General features: G+C 45.8%; 1 protein-coding gene across 1 annotated transcript in view; it reads right to left on the reverse strand.

Moving 5' to 3' along the window:
* LOC132762904 (Krueppel-like factor 5) overlaps positions 1-1,450 on the reverse strand; it is a 31,706-nt gene extending 30,256 nt beyond the window's left edge. Inside the window, exon 1 of the mRNA XM_060756144.2 lies at positions 1,052-1,450. Within this exon, the coding sequence (XP_060612127.2) occupies positions 1,052-1,219 (168 nt within the window). The 5' untranslated portion in view covers positions 1,220-1,450. The remainder of the gene's footprint in view (positions 1-1,051) is intronic.
* Between the last annotated feature and the right edge of the window lie 19,667 nt (positions 1,451-21,117).

Raw genomic sequence — 21,117 nt, forward strand, 5'->3', positions numbered from 1 at the left:
TTTCTCACAAAGACCCACAGAAACAATCTTCGCTAATAAAGAACAACACTCAAAAACAGCGGAATGTTAGACAGGAAACAATCAGGGTGAGCGTATCACCTCCCAACAAAGGATTCCCCCAGTCAGTAAGAAGCCAAACATTTGAAACTGCTAGGCCATTACATGCCAATCAAGGTGGCCAACTGAAACATTCAGACCTACCTCAAACAGACAAGAGTTCTTTCTCCCACCCTGGATATTATTCCACAGATATATAAACCCTATTTTCCTAGTAGAACCTCTGAGGATGCCTGCCATAGATGCAGGCAAAACATCAGGAGAGAGTGCTTCGGGAACATGGCCATACAGCCCGGAAAACTCACAACAGCCCAATCTTTGCATTTCTTCACAGTCACATCCCAAATCCTATGTTCCGGCATGAATCATGGCTGCCTCTCCCGCAAACTGCACAGTCCTCACAACCTCTGAGGATGCCTGCCCTAGATGCAGGCAAAACGTCAGGAGAGAGTGCTTCGGGAACATGGCCATACAGCCCGGAAAACTCACAACAGCCCAATCTTTGCTTTTCTTCACAGTCACATCCCAAATCCTATGTTCCGGCATGAATCATGGCTGCCTTTCCCGCAAACTGCACAGTCCTCACAACCTCTGAGGATGCCTGCTGTAGATGCAGGCAAAACGCCAGGAGGGAGTGCTTCGGGAACATGGCTATACAGCCCGGAAAACTCACAACAACCCAATCTTTGCATTTCTTCACAGTCACATCCCAAATCCTATGTTCCAGCATGAATCATGGCTGCCTCTCCCGCAAACTGCACAAAGTTACATGTATTTGACTTTTGTCAATTCCAAAAACATGGATACATTTGAGACAATCCTAGAATGGGAAGGACCGCAAGAGACATCCAGTGTAGCCGCTCATCTTGGCCACCTTTCCAAAAAGAAAGTGGTGCCAAGGCTCTTAAAAGGAACGCCAACGGAGAGCCATGCCTTTTGCCACCAGCAGAGCCAGGATATTGGGGGGCAGGGAGGCCTCCAAAGACAGCCTTACCTGGGCCAAATCCTGGGGGGTCTCCAGCATCCGCACAGGTGGCTTGATGTCCTCAAAGACAGACGGGTCTTCGTTTGTTTCTCTAGACATCACCACAGGCTTCAGAGGGGTGAATGCTGTACTTTCCTCGGAAAGCGGGGCGCTCAGGACTATCCCACTACTACTCATCCTGGCCAGTCCCACCCTGATGGGTTACGAACCCACAAAAACAGAGCAGAAAAAGTAGGCTTTGCGAGGGTCAAGCGTGGCCTGTGCTCAGGAACACCGAAGCATGCCTGCCTGCCGGTCCTGAGGAATCCAGGTGCTCTGTAGCCTTAAGAATTCCCAATTGTTGCAGAAAGACTTCACCTGTCCTGAAGGGGGCGGTGCTTTCACCTGGAACATGTCTGCATGACAGGCCTTGGGAGCCAATGGGGAAGGAGAGGGGCTCTGCTTTGGCCAATGGGAGAGCCTGGATTCCCTTCCTTGAGGCCACCCAAGACAGGACTGAAGAGGGGAGACTGAGAAGTGGGTCTGTGCGCCTTGGGGCATCAGCCATGTTAGCTCCAGGTAGGGAAGGGGAGGGAGCAGAGCAGTTTCCACACAAGGTGTTTCCAGGTAAACGGCCTAGCTGTTGTTGTGGCCCCAGGCAGATCCGAAAACATCTTGCTACTTTCTTAAATAGTGCCTGCCTCTCTTTCCTTTTCCACATGTGCTTTGGACAGGTTTCCCCACAAAGGCCTCAAGGTGCATTTACACTGCAGAATTCATGCAGTTTGACATCACTTTAAGTGCCAGAGCTCGTGCTAGAATAAGCCAGTGACTCTCAAATGAAAGTCTTAATTTCATTCATGTTTTCCTTCAACTTCGCCAGACACTCATGTGTATCTTGACGTAGGCAATCCCTTGTAGCTTTAGGATGATGGTCGTCCAAGTGTAGTGTCTTGGTGGTGGGTTCATAGGTAACTGTAGAGCCCTATTCTTGACCCACATATTCTTCCATAGTGAGGACATCAGTTTCCAGGTGGAAGGTTGTTCCAATGTGCACGTTTCTCCATTCCACCCTCCATTCATGCCTCTTCTAATTCTACAGCACTGCTGGTCACAGCTGATCTCCAGCTAGAGCACTCAAGGGCCAGGGCTTCCCAGTTCTCAGGGCTTTAAGCCCATCTTTCAATCTCTTTTCCTGTCCACCAACATTACGTTTCCTGTTCTTGAGTTAAGAGTATTGTAACTGCTTTGGGAGATGGTGATCGGGCATTCGGACAACATGGCCAGTCCAGCGGAGTTGATGGCAGAGGACCATCACTTCAGTGCTGGTGGTCTTTGCCTCTTCTAGCACACTAGCATTTCTCCGCCTGTCTTCCCAAGAGATTTGTAGGATTTTTCAGGGGCAACACTGATGGAATCGTTCCAGGAGTTGAAAGTGACGTCTGTAGACAATCGGAGGCGGCCCTAGGTAATTTTCAACGGTAAGCAAACTGTATTTTTGGCGCCCCCCCTCCCAAACCAATCATTGATATATATTTTCTGTTTGTCGTGGGAATTCTGTGTGCCATATTTGGTTCAATTCCATCATTGGTGGAGTTCAGAATGCTCTTTGATTGTCGGTGAACTATACATCCCAGTAACTACAACTCGCATATGTCAAGGTCTATTTCCCCCCAAGAATGCCTCAAGAACACACCTGGGCAAAATCAACTATACTGCAAATGCTTACTTCGCGTAATGGGTTGAGCCGCCCCTGTAGACAGTCCACGTTTTGCAGGCATATAACAGGTTTGGGAGGACAGTAGCTTTATAAACAAGCAGTACGGATAAATAATAATAATAATAATAATAATAATAATAATAATAATAATCTTTATTTATACCCCGCCACCATCTCCCCGATGGGGACTCGGAGCGGCTTACATGAGGCCAAGCCCAAACAACAAATTACAAAACCAAAAAAGCAGACCGAAAATGCGAACAATCAACAACAACATCATAATTACATAAAACATGTGAATACATAACAATATAAAATTACAATAAGCGCAATCACAGTGACAATGGGTGGGCTACATGTAATGATTAAAAGAAAAACTAATTAAAAACTAAGTTCTTGTGGGTTTTTTTGGGCTATATGGCCATGTTCTAGAGGCATTTCTCCTGACGTTTCGCCTGCATCTATGGCAAGCATCCTCAGATTAAAAACTAATTAAAAACTCGGGTGAGATAAAAGAGAAGCAGGTTGTTTGCAGAGGTCCTCAAACTCTTCTTCCCAGTGACTACAACTCGCATATGTCTATTTTCCCCCAAGAGCCCCTCAAGAGCACCCCTGGGCAAAATCAACTATACTGCAAATGCTTACTGTACGTAATGGGTTGAGCCGCCCCTGTATGTGCCTTCAAGCTGCCAGTTGACTTATAGTGACCCTATGACTTTCCTGGGCTTTTCTAAGGCAAGGAAGATTCTGGGGTAGTTTTGCCATCCCCTTCCTCTGAAATAGAACCAATGGCACCTGGGGTTCGTGGACTTCTGGAGTTGGGGAGGGGTCTTCATAGTACTGCACTCCCAGAATCCCCCAGGAAGCATAGACAGAGAGGGAGCAATGTCCCAAACTGCACCTTTCCCCATGTTTTGGGATTTGTAGCCTGCAGCATTTGGGGGAATGGAGCCAAGGACAACTTCCTGGTCTGAAAGAGAGCTTTTGTTGTTGGTCTCCCATCCAAGGACTAACTAGGGTCAGGCATGTAGTCAGGAGGGGGGGGGGGGCTCGGGGGGCTTCAGCCCCCCCCCCCCCGAAATTTTCATGGTGGTTCGCGAAAAGGCCTTATTGGTGCATTATTTAAACTGTTATGTTTATTCATATCATGATCTGATCACCATACTCAATATATCCCATATGCATGGGGATATTGGGGTAATGATACAAAAGGTTTGCTAGGCTAGACCCTCTTTCACTCAGACTCAGCCCCTCCCCCGAACCCCCCCCGAAAAAAATTCAGTCCCCCCCCCCCCAAAAAAAAAAAAAAAAAAACGAAATCCTGGCTACGGGCCTGACTAGGGCTGACCTTGTTTAGCTTCCAAGATCAAGGCTTTGAGGGAATTCAATCCCACCCCACCTTGAGCTGATCTCTCTATGGATGAGCCCTTCAAACAAAACTGTCCTCCTCTCTTTGGGGCTTCTCCAAAGAGGCCTGGTATCAGACAGGAAGAACAGGGCTCTTCCAAATTGTGCCATGCAGCTTCAACTTTCCTCCTCCGACGTAGGAGAGCTCTGTGTAACTCTGAAGCCACCCAGCTCCAAGGCAAAATGATAAGGGCTTCACGTCGTCCGCCTCCCGCTGACCATCCAAGACAAGGAGAGCTGATAGACCCAAGGCTGTGGCTTGATAAGGCCTTCTTTGCCCATTGCTTTCTTCTTTATTTATGGCTGGAATCAGAGGACTCTTTTGGGCCCAGAAATCATTGACAGAGTTGGTGGGGAGCTATCAAGAGAGCAGAGGACTGGCGTTTAGGGACACAGTTCCCACCCAAATCTGGGCAAAGCAAACACTGAAATCGACATTCATGCCATTCAGCCAATGAATATGACTGGGCTCTGGCTTTGGAGGAGGATGGCCACCAGGTGCTTGGTTTTCTGCAATGGATTCTGCATTTCCCACTCCTTTATAAACAATTAATTTACAATATATTGCCGAAGGCTTTCATGGCTGGAATCACTGGGTTCTTGTAGTTTTTTTTGGGCTATATGGCCATGTTCTAGAAGCATTCTCTCCTGACATTTCACCTGCATCTATGTCAAGCATCCTCAGAGGTTGTGAGGTCACTTGCCATAGATGCAGGCAAAACGTCAGGAGAGAATGCTTCTAGAACATGGCCATATAGCCTGCAAAACCTACAAGAATCTAATTAATTTACATTTTGCATGCGTGGCTTTAATGCAGTGATTCTCAACCTGTGGGTCCCCAGATGTTTTGGCCTTCAACTCCCAGAAATCCTAACAGCTGGTAAACTGGCTGGTATTTCTGGGAGTTGTAGGCCAAAACACCTGGGCACCCACAGGTTGAGATCCACTACTCTAGGTCCCAGCTGTAGCTCTGGAAAAGCACTGGACAAGATCTGGGGATCCTTTCATTGCGCTTGGGATCAGGAAGCTCTCCAAATGTTTCTGAACCTCATTTAGCATAGGCAGTTTGACATCTGGAGGATCACTTGATTCCCATCTTCATCTAGATCAATGGTTCTCAACCTCCCTAATGCAGTGACTCCTTAATACCGTTCCTCATGTTGTGGTGACTCCCAACTATAACATTATTTTTGCTGCCACTTCATAACTGTAATTTTGCTACTGTTCTGAATCACAATGTAAATATCTGATATGCAGGATGTATTTTCATTCATTGGACCAAATTTGGCACGAATACCCAATACTCCCAAATTTGAGTACTGGTGGGGTTTGGGGGGAGATTGATTTTGTCATTTGGGAGTTGTAGTTGCTGGGATTTATAGTTCACCTACAATCAAAGAGCATTCTGAACTCCGCCGATGATGGAATTGAGCCAAATTTGGCACACAGAACTCCCATGCCCAACAGAAAATACTGGAAGGGTTTGGTGGGCATTGACCTCGAGTTTTGAAGTTGTAGTTCACCTACATCCAGAGAGCACTGTGGACTCAAGCTATGATGGATCTGGACCAAACTTAGCATGAATAATCAAATGTGAACATTGGTGAAGTTTGGGGAAAACAGATTTGACATTTGGGAGTTATAGTTGCTGGCAGGCCCGTAGCCAGGATTTCGATTTGGGGGGGGGGGGGCTGAGTTTGTTTTGGGGGGGGGCTGCGTCTGAGTGAAAGAGGGTCTACCCTAGCAAACCTTTTGTATCGTTACCCCAATACCCCCATGCATATGGGATATATGGAGCATGGTGATCAGATCATGATATGAATAAACATTACAGTTTAAGTAATGCACCAGTAAGGCCTTTCCGCGAACCACCATGAGAATTTCGGGGGGGGGGGGGGGGCTGAAGCCCCTCAACCCCCCCCCCCCCCCCCGGCTGCATGCCTGGTTGCTTGGATTTATAGTTCAACTACAATCAAAGAGCATTCTGAATTCCAGTGATGATGGAATTGAGCCAAATTTCACACACAGAACTCCCATGACCAACAGAAAATATTGGGTTTGGTTGGCATTGATCTTGAGTTTTGGAGTTGTAGTTCACCTACATGCAGAGAGCACTGTGCATCCAAACAATGATGAAACTGGGCCAAACTTAGCATGAATAATCAATATGCCCAAATGTGATCATTGGTGAAGTTTGGGGGAAATAGACTTTGACATTTGGGAGTTGTAGTTGCTGGGATTTCTAGTTCACCTACAATCAAGGAACACTCTGAACACAGCCACATTGGATCTGCACCAGACCTGGCACTCTACCTACATGACCAACATTGAATACTAGTAGGGTCGGGAGGGGGCTGTTTTTGAGTTCTGGGAGTTGTAGTTCCCCAACCCCAAAAATGAAGAGAAGGACAGGCAGAGAAATCTTCAGCCTTCTCTGTCAAAGGGATTTCTAAGACCATCAGAAATATGTATTTCTGATGGTCTTTGGTGACCCCTCTGAAACCCCCCTCGTGACCACCCCCAGGGGTCCCGACCCACAGGTTGAGAAACACTGATCTAGATCTAACTGCATGAAAGTTTGGAAAATTTCTTTTCAGAACACTTTGCTTGTTACAGTAATTAATTGCCATTCATTGTTGCGTGTTTGTAAACGAGCTTTTCTTTGGCTTTGTGCAAATGGGATTGATGATCCCTTTGGAAGGATGAGAGAAGGGCAGAACGGCTAATGGAATTCCTCTCGAAACGTCTCCAAAGGGCCCCAAACCTCCTCCGAAAGGGAGCTCTGCAAAGTAACAAGGAAACATTACTCATTGTGTCAATAAAGTGATTTCATGTCTCCATATCAGCTTGCCTTTGAAAGGTGGTTTTGATCGGTCAATACCGGAGAAGGAGGAAGAAGAGGAAGGATCCAGAAGCTCCACTTTAACAACCCAAAGTTGGACCTCTGCCATTGCAATTCACTCTGAGCTTGCAAGGAGGAACTATACCACGGAATTGACTCAGCTTGGCACCACTTTCAATAGCCATGGCTCAACGCTTTGGAATCCATGGAAATGTAGCTCTGCAAGTTGTCATACTGCTCAAGATGCACCTCCAAAAACTACAAATTCCATGATTCCACAGCATTGAACCAGGGCAGTTCAAGGGGTATCAAACCGCATTAATTCCACAATATAGATGCACCTGCGGCCTCCAAGCCTGGAAGCGGTGCTCTTGTTTTCGAGACACATGGAAAGGGGGAAGAGAGGCAACCAAAGTGGATGCAAACGAAGGGTTTTGTGAGCAGATTTGAATAGGATGCAAAATGTCTCATGGGAAGGGAGGGCGGCAGGAGATCCTAGATGAAACTCCTCTTAAAACACTGTTTTTCAACCTTCCTAATGCCTCGACCCCTTAATATAGTTTTTCATGTTGTAGTGACCCCCAACCATAACATTATTTTCACTGCCATTTCATAAATGTAATTTACTACTGTTACGAATTGTAATGTAAATATCTGATATACCGGATGTATTTTCATTCACTGGACCAAATTGGACACAAATACCCAATATGCCCAAGTTTGAATACTGGTGGGGTTGGGGGGAGGTTGGTTTTGTCATTTGGGAGTTGTAGTTGCTGGGATTTATAGTTCACCTACAATCAAAGTGCATTCTGAACTCCACCAACAATGGCATTGAACCAAACTTGGAACACAGAACTCCCATGACTAAGAGAAAGTACTGGAAGGGTTTGGTGACCATTGATATTGAGTTTTGGAGTTGTAGTTCACCTACATCCACTTTGGACTCAAACACTGATGGGTATGGACCAAACTTGGCACAAATACACAAAATAATAATAATAATAATAATAATAATAATAATAAACTTCTCCAGCAAAGGATCACCGCCTTGTCGGGGCGCTGGAGCTTGAGCACCTCAATGATGTCATGAGCGAAACCGTGAAGGGACACCCAAGACGGGACGGTTGTGGCAGAGAGGTCAGACCAAGCGTGATCCCTGGGGAAGGCAATGGCAAACCACTCCAGTATCCTTGCCAAGAAAACTAAATGGACCAGTACAATCAGAGATATGTCGGTATGCCATTGGAAGATGGGACTCCCAGGTCGGAAGATGGCCAAAATGCTACTGGGGAGGAGCAGAGGATAAGTTCAACTAGCCCCAGATGTGATGACGCAGCTAGCTCAAAGCCGAAAGGAAGGCTAGCGGCCGACGGTACTGGAGGTGAACGACGAATCCGATGCTCTAAAGATCAACACACCATAGGAACCTGGAATGTAAGATCTATGAGCCAGGGCAAATTGGATGTTGTTATTGGTGAGATGTCAAGACTAAAGATAGACATTCTGGGGGTCAGCGAACTGAAATGGACTGGAATGGGCCACTTCACATCAGATGACCACCAGATCTACTACTGCGGACAAGAGGAACATCGAAGAAATGGAGTAGCCTTCATAATTAATAAGAAATTCGCTAAAGCGGTGCTTGGATACAACCCAAAAAATGACAGAATGATCTCAATTCGAGTGCAAGGAAAGCCTTTCAACATTACAGTGGTCCAAATATATGCCCCAACCACAGCTGCTGAAGAAGCAGAAGTAGATCAGTTCTATGAGGATCTGCAGGAACTACTGGATAATACACCAAAAAGAGACATTATTTTCATTACAGGAGACTGGAATGCCAAGGTGGGAAGTCAAATGACAACAGGGATCACAGGCAAGCATGGTCTGGGAGAACAAAATGAAGCAGGACGCAGGCTGATAGAATTCTGCCAGGAAAACTCGCTGTGTATAACGAATACTCTCTTCCAACAACCTAAAAGACGGCTTTACACATGGACCTCACCAGACGGTCAACACCGAAATCAGATTGACTACATCCTTTGCAGCCAAAGGTGGCGGACATCCATCCAGTCGGTGAAAACAAGACCTGGGGCTGACTGTAGCTCAGATCACGAACTTCTTATTGCCCAATTTAGAATAAAACTAAAGAGATCAGGGAAAATACACAGACCAGTTAGATATGATCTCACTAACATTCCTAGCGAATATACAGTGGAAGTGAAGAACAGATTTGAAGGACTAGATTTAGTAAACAGAGTCCCAGAAGAACTATGGACAGAAGTCCGAGACATTGTTCAGGAGGCGGCAACAAAGTACGTCCCAAAGAAAAAGAAAACCAAGAAGGCAAAATGGTTGTCTGCTGAGACACTGGAAGTAGCCCAAGAAAGGAGGAAAGCAAAAGGAAACAGGGATAAGGGGAGATATGCCCATTTAAATGCGCAATTCCAGAGGTTAGCCAGAAGAGATAAGGAACTATTTTTAAATAAGCAATGCATGGAAGTGGAAGAAGACAACAGAATAGGAAGGACAAGAGACCTCTTCCAGAAAATTAGAAACATTGGAGGTAAATTTCAGGCAAAAATTGGTATGATAAGAAACAAAGATGGCAGGGACCTAACAGAAGCTGAAGAGATCAAGAGAAGGTGGCGAGACTATACGGAAGATCTGTATAGGAAGGATAATAATATTGAGGATAGTTTTGACGGTGTGGTGAATGAATTAGAACCAGACATCCTGAGGAGTGAGGTTGAATGGGCCTTAAGAAGCATTGCTAACAACAAGGCAGCAGGAGACGACGGAATCCCAGCTGAACTGTTTAAAATCTTAAAAGATGATGCTGTCAAGGTGATGCATGCCATTTGCCAGCAAATATGGAAAACACAAGAATGGCCATCAGACTGGAAAAAATCAACTTATATCCCCATACCAAAAAAGGGAAATGCGAAAGACTGCTCAAACTTCCGTACAGTGGCCCTTATTTCTCATGCCAGTAAGGTAATGCTCAAGATCCTGCAAGGAAGACTCCAGCAATACATGGAGCGAGAGTTGCCAGATGTTCAAGCTGGGTTTAGAAAAGGCAGAGGAACGAGAGACCAAATTGCCAATATCCGCTGGATAATGGAGAAAGGCAGGGAGTTTCAGAAAAACATCTACTTCTGCTTCATTGACTATTCTAAAGCCTTTGACTGTGTGGATCATAATAAATTGTGGCAAGTTCTTAGTGGGATGGGCATCCCAAGCCACCTTGTCTCTCTCCTGAGGAATCTGTACCAGGACCAAATAGCAACAGTAAGAACTGACCACGGAACAACAGACTGGTTCAAGATTGGGAAAGGCGTACGGCAAGGCTGCATCCTCTCACCCAACCTTTTTAACTTGTATGCAGAACACATCATGCGATGTGCGGGGCTGGATGAATGCAAAGCTGGGGTGAAAATTGCTGGAAGAAACATTAACAACCTCAGATATGCAGATGACACCACTCTGATGGCCGAAAGCGAGGAGGAGCTGAGGAGCCTTCTAATCAAGGTGAAAGAAGAAAGCGCAAAAGCCTGGTTGCAGCTAAACGTCAAAAAAACTAAGATTATGGCAACAAGAATGATTGACAACTGGAAAATAGAGGGAGAAACCGTGGAGGCCGTGACAGACTTTGTATGTCTAGGTGCAAAGATTACTGCAGATGCAGACTGTGGCCATGAAATCAGAAGACGCTTACTTCTTGGGAGGAGAGCAATGTCCAATCTCGATAAAATAGTGAAGAGTAGAGACATCGGACTGGCAACAAAGATCCGCCTAGTCAAAGCCATGGTATTCCCTGTAGTAACCTACGGATGTGAGAGCTGGACCTTAGGGAAGGCTGAGCGAAGGAAGATAGATGCTTTTGAACTGTGGTGTTGGAGGAAAGTTCTGAGAGTGCCTTGGACTGCGAGAAGATCCAACCAGTCCATCCTCCAGGAAATAAAGCCCGACTGCTCACTGGAGGGAAAGATACTAGAGACAAAGTTGAAGTACTTTGGTCACATCATGAGGAGACAGGAAAGCCTAGAGAAGACAATTATGCTGGGGAGAGTGGAAGGCAAAAGGAAGAGGGGCCGACCAAGGGCAAGATGGATGGATGGCATCCTTGAAGTGACTGGACTGACCTTGAGGGAGCTGGGGGTGGTGACGGCCGACAGGGAGCTCTGGCGTGGGCTGGTCCATGAGGTCACGAAGAGTCGGAGACGACTGAACGAATGAACAACAATAATAAACTTTATTTGTACACTGCTACCATCTTCCCAATGGACATGGTGCGGCTTACATGAGGCCAAGCCCACAGCACATCAATAAACAAATATTCAATACAAAACAGTTAAAATAAACTCAAAAACAGAAAATACACAATAAGCAATAAACAATAACAATAACATACAGCATTTGAAACCTATGGCCGGGCCAAATGTAATAATTAAAATTAAAATTTAAAATGCTGGGCATGAATAAGGTAGGGTAAACCAGGATAGAATTTTCAGAGAAAGATGAGGGCGCACAGACAATCCTAAGTCAATATTAAAGTGTATTTGAGGACATATTGCTAAGAGTTTTCCTTATTCTGGGAAGGCACACTGGAACAACCACATTTTCAAGCTCCTCCTAAAGACTGCCAGCGTTGGGGCTTGCCTGATGTCCTTAGGGAGTGAATTCCAGAGTCGAGGGGCCACCACCAAAAAGGGAACATTGGCGAAGTTTGGGGAAAATACACCTTGACATTTGGGAGTTGTAGCTGCTGGGATATATAGTTCATCTACAATCAAAGAGCATTTTGAACTCCATCAATGATGGAAATGAACCAAACTTGGCACACGGAACTCCCATGACTACCAGAAACACTGTGTTTTTGATGATCTTTGGTGACCCCTCTGATACTCCCTTGTGCCCCCCTCAGGGGGGCCCGACCCCCAGGTTGGGAAATGCTGCCTTAAAGTCATAAAACATCCTCAGAACCAACTTTGCCAAGAAAATTATTATTATTATGTTTCTTATCATGTTTGGAGCCTTTGGTGGCACAGTGGGTTAAAGTGTGAGCTGCTGAACTTGCTGACCAAAAGGTTGCAGGTTCGAATCCGGAGAGCGGCGTGAGCTCCTGCTGTTAGCCCCAGCTTCTGCCAACCTAGCAGTTTGAAAACATGCAGATGTGAGTAGATCAATAAGTACCGTTCCGGCAGGAAGGTAACCACGCGCCATGAAGTCATGCTGGCCACATGACCTTGGAGGTGTCTACGGACAACGGCAGCTCTTCGGCTTGGAAATGCAGATGAGCACCAACCCCCAGAGTTGGACATGACTGAACTTAGTGTCAGGGGAAAACCTTTACCTTTACCTATCATGTTTATTTAACCCCGCTTTTCCCTCCACAAAGAGACTCAAAACCCTGTCATAGGTTTACCTTCGGGCCACCGTAGGTCAGGAACGGCTTGTGTTTGTGTGTGTTGCCATTTCCCATTGACTTTGTGTGATCTTCCACACACTGAGACCCGTGTTTGAGTCTGGTTGCCTCCCTCCCTTTCCTTGTCAAAGCCAAGCCCAGCCGCCAAGGCGAATGCGATTAGCTGCGTTTTGCAGCTCCGTTGCTTTTAAAGAATTGTTTCCATGAGAAACCAGCTTGGCAAATACACACTTCAGAGGAGGAGGAGGAGGCCAGAGGTGAAAGGAATAATAGGCACATTCCAGCAACATGAGACACACACATGGAGAAAGACACAGGCACACGCACACGATTTAACCCTTCCCTCGCTGGGCTGTAGACGAGAAACCTTTTGTGTTTACAGGTTTGGGATGCTGACGCCGTCTCCGTCTTGCCCCAAACGTGTCCAAACAGGTCCAAGTCTGCTAGGCCTCCTCCGCTTTCGTTCCTGCCAAAGCTGCTATTCTTCTCCAAAATCTCCACCAAAAAAACTTCTCAAGCAACAGCAAACTGCGGACCACCCACCACACTAAACTAAACTATCTCCTAGAGTTTCAGGTTCAAATCCCCATCCTGCCATTGTAGCGTATTTTGGCCAAGTCACACTCTCATAGGATGCTTCTGCATTGTAGGATTAATGCAACTTGATACCACTTCAATTGTCAGGGCTTGTAGTTGGAGTTTCACAAGGTGCTCTGGGCCAGAGTGAAGAGAGAGGGGGCCAGGGGACAGTTCCATCTTGTCTCCTGCATATGCCATCAGTTGGGGACCCTTCCCCTCAGCACCAACTGCTGCTCTAGGCCAGAGTGAAGAGAGAGGCGGCCAGGGGACAGTTCCATCTTGTCTCCTGCATATGCCATCAGTTGGGGACCCTTCCCCTCAGCACCAACTGCTGCTCTAGGCCAGAGTGAAGAGAGAGGGGGCCAGGGGACAGTTCCATCTTGTCTCCTGCATATGCCATCAGTTGGGGACCCTTCCCCTCAGCACCAACTGCTGCTCTAGGCCAGAGTGAAGAGAGAGGGGGCCAGGGGACAGTTCCATCTTGTCTCCTGCATATGCCATCAGTTGGGGACCCTTCCCCTCAGCACCAACTGCTGCTCTAGGCCAGAGTGAAGAGAGAGGCGGCCAGGGGACAGTTCCCTCTTGTCTCCTGAATATGCCATCAGTTGGGGGGCCCTCCCTTCAGCACCAACTGCCGCTCTGGTCCAGAGTGAAGAGAGAGGGGACTGAAAGACAGTTCCCTCTTGTCTCCTGCATATGCCATCAGTTGGGGACCCCTATCCCGAGCACCAACTGCCGCTCTGGGCCAGAGTGAAGAGAGAGAGAGCCAGGGGACAGTTCCATCTTGTCTCCTGCATATGTCACCAGTTGGGGACCCCTCTCCCCAGCACGAATTGCCACTCTGGGCCAGAGTGAAGAGAGAGGGGGCCAGGGGACAGTTCCATCTTGTCTCCTGCATATGTCACCAGTTGGGGACCCCTCTCCCCAGCACCAACTGCCACTCTGGGCCAGAGTGAAGAGAGAGGGGGCCAGGGAACAGTTCCACCTTGTCTCCTGCATATGTCACCAGTTGGGGACCCCTCTCCCCAGCACCAACTGCCACTCTGGGCCAGAGTGAAGAGAGGGGGGTCCGGAAGACAGTTCCATCTTGTCTCCTGTATATGCCATCAGTTGCGGACCCCTCCCTCCAGCACCTACTGCCACTCTGGGCCAGAGTGAAGAGAGAGGGGGGCCAGGGGACAGTTCCATCTTGTCTCCTGCGCTATGCTAATAATATAATATAATATAATATAATATAATATAATATATTGTATATACATATAAAATTTATAATTTTAAAATGTGATACAATATAATACTACTACTACTAATAGTAATACAATATTATAATTATATATTTTATATTACATGTAATATTACTAATAATATTACAATATAATGGTGTAGTACAATACAGTAATATATAATACTGATATTTTACTATGCTAATATTTAATATATTGTGTATATATGTATATATAAATAAATAATAGGCTGTGACGGGTAAGGCATATCAATGAAGCCTATCTCAAACCTGACAATGGAAAGGTAAAGGTGTCATGGGGTGTGGTACTCATCTCCAGGCCTGTAGCGAGGTGGGGGTTTTAGGGGTTCAACCCTCCCCCCCCCCCCCGGAATGTTTCAGATTTTTTTAAAACCCTGGTTTACTCATGAATTTTCACTGGTTAACCAAATCCCCATGCTAAGTCTATGAGATGCAAAAAATTAAGAGTCCCTCCAGAACTGCAAGCACTATCTCAGGCAAATATTGACAATTTATTCACACTGTCATTACTTGCAGCAATAACCGATGTAGTGAAGCAACCAAGTTGGGGGGCGGGGTCTTGAATGTTCTCATTAAGGAGGCCAGACTTGGTGGAGGTGGTTGACAGGGGCGGAGCTGCAGGCTATTGAAGGATGCTCTGCCCCCTGCTGTGCTCTTGGCTTCAGCATGAGCTAGGAGGCATGTTTCAACGCCCCCCCCCCGTGAAATTTTCAACTCCCCCCCCCAAATTTCAACCTCTCCCAAAATAATTTTCTGGCTACAACCCTGCTCATCTCCATTTCTAAGCTGAAGAGCCGACATTGTCCATAGACACCTCCAAGGTCATGTGGCCGGCATCTCCATTTCTAAGCTGAAGAGCCGACATTGTCCATAGACACCTCCAAGGTCATGTGGCCGGCATGACTGCATGGAGCGCTGTTACAATGGATACATGGTCTAAATATACAAGGCTTATAGGATTTTTAATATAATTTCTTCTGGACGACTTCAGTGCCTGAGGCCCAGGGAATGTTAGTGGTATCTGCTGTATTTATTAACTTGTTATCTATGACTTACATAACTGTGTTATCTGTTGATCAGTTTTATTTTATTTTGTGTCTTGTAGTTTCTGTCATTTTTGTTTGTTCGCCGCTTTGAGTCTCACCCATGGGAGAAAAGCAAGACGAAAACAAACAAACAAACAAACAAGCTCCAAAAGGTGAGCATTAGATTTGAGTAAATAGGGGTTACATAATTATAAAAGCAATATGGACACATTTCCTCCTTGGCAAGTAATACTGCAGAAAGTGATGCCTGAGTGCCACGGGAGAGGGAAGCCTTGGCAGGGACTCAACTGCCAAACTCCCTCCTCCTCCTCCTCTTTACCGGAGGCGTCACCTTTCCCACAGTCCCAATCAGGCCTCCTTGGCGCTCCTTTGCCATCCAAGTGTTTGCCGAGCGGCCGCCGCGGTGCCAGGCGGGTGAATCAGGGGCCACGGCGGCAGGAAGCGGTTGCGCCCTGAAGCCAAGGCCCAGAGGCCAGTGAGAGCAGGGCCCATGCGGAGCAATGTGCTCTGGCATCTATGATTCTTTGCCACCTCCCAGCAGTGAATCACTTGCCTGGCAAATATTGCAAATACTACCTTGCAAATAAAAAGAGTGTGTGGCATTTCCGCTTGAGCAGGGATAGCTTTCTCTTTGGTCCTTCTCTTTCCCTCTTCTCCCAAACAGGGAAGTTTTGCTCTTTAGTATTCGTATGTCGTCAGTTTTTAATTGCATGTTGTATTTTTTTTTGCATGGTTTGCTGCTTTGAGTCCCTTTTAAGACAGGAAAGCAGGATATAAATAAAAGATAATATTATTTATTTGTTTGTTTAGAACTTTTATATACCAGTCTTCTCACCTCCGCAGAGGGTGGAGTAACACAACAGTATTACAGACAATCGTCTAAAAACCTCACATCCCATAATACACTAAAACATTAAAATACTAAAATACAATCATATAATTACATTGGCCAAGTCGTCAAAATAAAATCGTAGTTCATCACCCTCCGTCCGTGTAGTCACAAGTTATTGACTCACTCGTCAAATGCCAGTTTCCAGAGCCAAGTTTTCACCTGTTTTCTAAAAGTCAGGAGAGAAGGGGCAGTTCTAATCTCCAGTGGGAGAGAGTTCCAGAGCCAAGGGGCCACCACCGAGAAGGCCCTGCCCCTCGTCCCCACCAGACGCGATTGCGAATGTGGTGGGACCGAGAGCAGGGCCTCTCCAGACGATCTTAACAATCCTGATGGTTCATAGGGGAGAATCCGTTCGGACAGGTAAACTGGACCGGAGTTGTTTAGGGATTTATAGGTTAACACCAGCACTTTGAATTGTGCTCGGAAGCTAATTGGCAGCCAGTGGAGCTGGCGCAACAGAGGAGTAGTATGCTCCCTGTACCCCGCTCCTGTTAGTAATCTGGCTAGTGCTCGTTGGACTAGTTGGAGCTTCCAGGCAGTCTTCAGAGGCAACCCCATGTAGAGAGCGTTGCAGTAGACTAAACGGGATGTAACCAGAGCGTGGACCACCGTGGCCAAGTCAGACTTCCCAAGACATCCCATAATAACTACAATGATGACGATACTGGTCTTTAAGAAGCAGATCTTAATGACGTTTAGCTAGAGATTACACTACGTAGCATGATTTTTGTTCCTGGATTATACATGTCATTTCCTAATTGGTTCTATCATTAAAACATAAGGAAAGTTTACTAAACTGCAAAAACTTTGTCTTTGCGGATGGGATATCATCCTGCAGCACATTTTGCTCTAGTTTTTCTAATATCTCACTGAGGGTCAACTAATCCAAACTAGTTTGTGTCATCCACAAAAACAAAAATTCTGGAGTGGAACAACTCCTTTCAAAGCAAGGACTGCACAATTAGGAAACAGGAAATAACAATTTCAAACCAGGAACAGAAAATGTTTCAAATTTTGTTACGTAGTGTTATTATGAGCATCTTAGCAGATCAGCCACATTCGTTCATCTTAACATGGCCAAAGTTTGGCATGGGGCACATCATTGTGCATGAGTGCAGATAATGTATGCTGATGTATGTGCATTTATTGGGTTGTGTATTCTAAAAGATTGCAATATGTGAATGAGACCTCAGTATCATCATCATAAAAGGTAAAGGTTTCCCCTGACATTAAGTCTAGTCGTGTCCAACTCTAGAAGGCGGTGCTCAACTCCATTTCTAAGCCGAAGAGCCAGCATTATCCACAGACACCTCCAAGGTCATGTGATCAGCATGATTGCATGAAGCACCGTTAACTTCCCGCAGAAGCTGTACCTATTGATCTACTCACATTTGTTTGTTTTTGAACTGTTAGGTTGGCAGAAGCTGTGGCTAACAGTGGGAGCTCACCCTGCTTCCCGGATTCAAACTGTTCACTTTTCAGTCAGCAAGTTCAGCAGCTCAGCAGTTTAACCAACTGCACCACCACGAGGCAATCATCACCATAGTTATTCTCTTTTATTTATGTCCTGATTTCCTCTTTTAGATAAAGGTAAAGGTTTTCCCCTGATATTAAGCCCAGTCATGTCTGACTCTGGGGGTTGGTGCTCATCTCCATTTCTAAGCCGAAGAGCTGGCATTGTCCGCAGACACCTCCAAGGTTATGTGGCCGGCATCACTGCATGGAGCGCCGTTACCTTCCCGCCAGAGCAGTACCTATTTATCTACTCACATTTGCATGTTTGCAAACCGCTAGGTTGGCAGAAGCTGGGGCTAACAGCGGGAGCTCACGCCGCTCCCTGGATTCGAACCTGCGACCTTTCAGTCAGCAAGTTCAGCAGCTCAGCTCTTTAACCCACTGTGCCACCGAGAGCTGCTTAAGGAGGAACAATGTTAAAAACAATACAGTGTACCACTAAAAACTGACCACATATCAACACTAAAACAGAATTAAACACAGAACTAGTTAAAACCATTGAAACTATTAAAAATAGTGAACAACCTGTGTGTAAGTTTGTGAGTATAAAGTTATGTTGTGTGAATGCAATGGGAGTTTATGTTCCCTCCCCAAACTTGCTCCCCTGAGTAATCATTCCCTCTTTTGCCACACTCTGTATTTTCTCTTTCTGCTAAACTGGTCCTAGCCCTCCATCAAACATCGGGCTGTGCCTCTGCTCTAACAGGCCCAAACTTGCACTGACACAGAGATACATATTTATGTGCCATTATGTAAAAAAGCGAGGCTGATGCTTTGCGGAGGAGAATCATAATAATCCTATCTTGCAAAGGTGGGCCCTGCCTGCGCCGAGAGGAGACATTGCAGCACAGCGTAATCCATGCGCCATGTGACCAGTTGCACCTTATCTCCCCGCCGCAGTGGTTAATGCAAATAGGACAAAGGCAATGCATTTAGCCTCGCCATTGTGTGGCTTCTGCAGACCCTGCGGAGTACGTGCTTTCATGCGCTGTGCTGAGGGGTACACGGCCTGGTTGATGCAGTTTGCAGCCAGAGCATATGTGCTCACCTGCTTTGACTTTAGCAAACTGCATGCATCAAGAATCTTAGGAGTCTAAGCAGAACACAAACTGATCATAAGCCAATAGTGTGATGCAGCAGCTAAAAAAGCCAATGTGATTCTCGGTTCCATCCACAGGAGTGTAGAGCAGTGGTTCTCAACCTGGGGTCCCCTGATGTTTTTGGCCTTCAACTCCCAGAAATCCTAACAGCTGGTAAACTAGCTGGGATTTCTGGGAGTTGTAGGCCAAAAACATCTGGGGACCCCAGGTTGAGAACCACTGGTGTAGAGTGTAGACCAGGCATGGGCAAACTTTGGTCCTCCAGGTGTTTTGGACTTCAACTCCCACAATTACTGGGCTCAGGCCCTTTCCTTCTCATTTGTCATTTGGGAGTTGTGGTTGCTGGGATTTATAGTTCACCTACAATCAAAGAGCATTCTGAACTCCACCAATGATGGAACTGAACCAAACTTGGCACACAGAACTTCCAAGACAAACAGAAATACAGGAAATGTTTGGTGGGCATTGACCTTGAGTTTTGGAGTTGTAGTTCACTTACATCCAGAGAGCACTGTGGAGTCAAAGAACGATAGATCTGGACCAAACTTGGCATGAATCCTCGATATGCCCAAATGTGAACACTGGTGGAATTTGGGGAAAATAGATCTTGACATTTGGGAGTTGTAGTTGCTGGGATTTATAGTTCACCTACAATCAAAGAGCATTCTGAACTCCACCAATGATGGAACTGAACCAAACTTGGCACACAGAACTTCCAAGACAAACAGAAAATACTGGAAAGGTTTGGTGGGCATTGACCTTGAGTTTTGGAGTTGTAGTTCACTTACATCCAGAGAGCACTGTGGAGTCAAAGAATGATAGATCTGGACCAAACTTGGCATGAATCCTCAATATGCCCAAATGTGAACACTGGTGGAATTTGGGGAAAATAGACCCTGACATTTGGGAGTTGTAGTTGCTGGGATTTATAGTTCACCTACAATCAAATAGCATTCTGTGAACACCACCAATGATGGAACTGAACCAAACTTGGCACATAGAACTCCCAAGACGAACAGAAAATACTGGAAAGGTTTGGTGGGCATTGAGCTTGGGTTTTGGAGTTGTAGTTCACCTACATCCAGAGAACACTGTGGAGTCAGACAATCTATGGGACGACTGGACAATGCGACCGGATAATGATTTTAGTAATGAGATGCTGAGGATTTTATTTTTATTGGTTTTTACTGCTTTGTGTGATGTTATTTATGTGAATTGTTTTTAATTGCTTTTTATGTTGGGAGGGAAATTTGTAAACCACCCCGAGTTGCCTTCTGGCTGAGAAAGGCGGTATATAAATTAGGTAAATATATAAATAAATAAATGATGGATCTGGACCAAACTTGGCACGAATCCTCAGTATGCCCAAATGTGAACACTGGTGGACTTTGTGGAAAATAGACTTTGACATTTGGGAGTTGTAGTTGCTGGGATTTATAGTTCACCTACAATCAAAGAGCATGATGAACCCCACCAATGATGGAATTGAACCAAACTTCCTACACAGAACCCCCACGGCCAACAGAAAATACTGTGTTTTCTGATGGTGTTTGGTAACCCCTCTGATATCTTCTCTCCATCCACCCCCGGGGTTATTGACATAGGGTATATACATCCCTCTCTCTCCATTTCTAAACTACTGTATATACACTTCTTTTGATAACCAAATTTTACCATGCAAACTCCAAAGTATCAAATCATTTTCTTTTCAAAGTATGAAATCATTTTCCTCCCTCCCTCTCTCCCATTTCTTTCTTTCTTTCTTTCTTTCTTTCTTTCTTTCCAAAAGTCATTGTTTTTGTTGTTTCCTTTATTTCATACCTGTTTAGATACAAATACAGGAAAGAATGCAGTTTGGTTTGTTTCCATGGCGGAGTCTCATAACAGAAACAAACCAAGCTGCCAGGAAGCCAGGCGCTTATAATGTGCTGCCTCATTGAGGCATGGTGGAGAACATGGCCCTGCTTGCATTGGAGTTGCATAGAAGTCCTTGAAACTGAAGCCTTAAATAACGACAGTGTGTCAAGAGGCATTCCTCATGATGGCCTTCTTGTCCTCTGCTTTCAATTGATAGGAAAGCAGGCCTTCTTCATGTGTATTTTTCCTGCAGCCTGCCGATACTTGCTTGATTTCCCCATCCGTTTCCATGGTAAATATTGTCCCTCCGTTGCCACGTTCCGATCGACAGCTTTTCCCCAGGCCTTTGGCAGGACTGTTGCACAACCCTCCACATGGCATGAATGGGAGACGTCAGCGTCTTCCTGGGTGTGTTTCACATGGATCAACCTGCACACTACAAT

The sequence above is a fragment of the Anolis sagrei genome, chromosome 10, assembly GCF_037176765.1.
Source record: "Anolis sagrei isolate rAnoSag1 chromosome 10, rAnoSag1.mat, whole genome shotgun sequence".
Classification (NCBI taxonomy): domain Eukaryota; kingdom Metazoa; phylum Chordata; class Lepidosauria; order Squamata; family Dactyloidae; genus Anolis; species Anolis sagrei.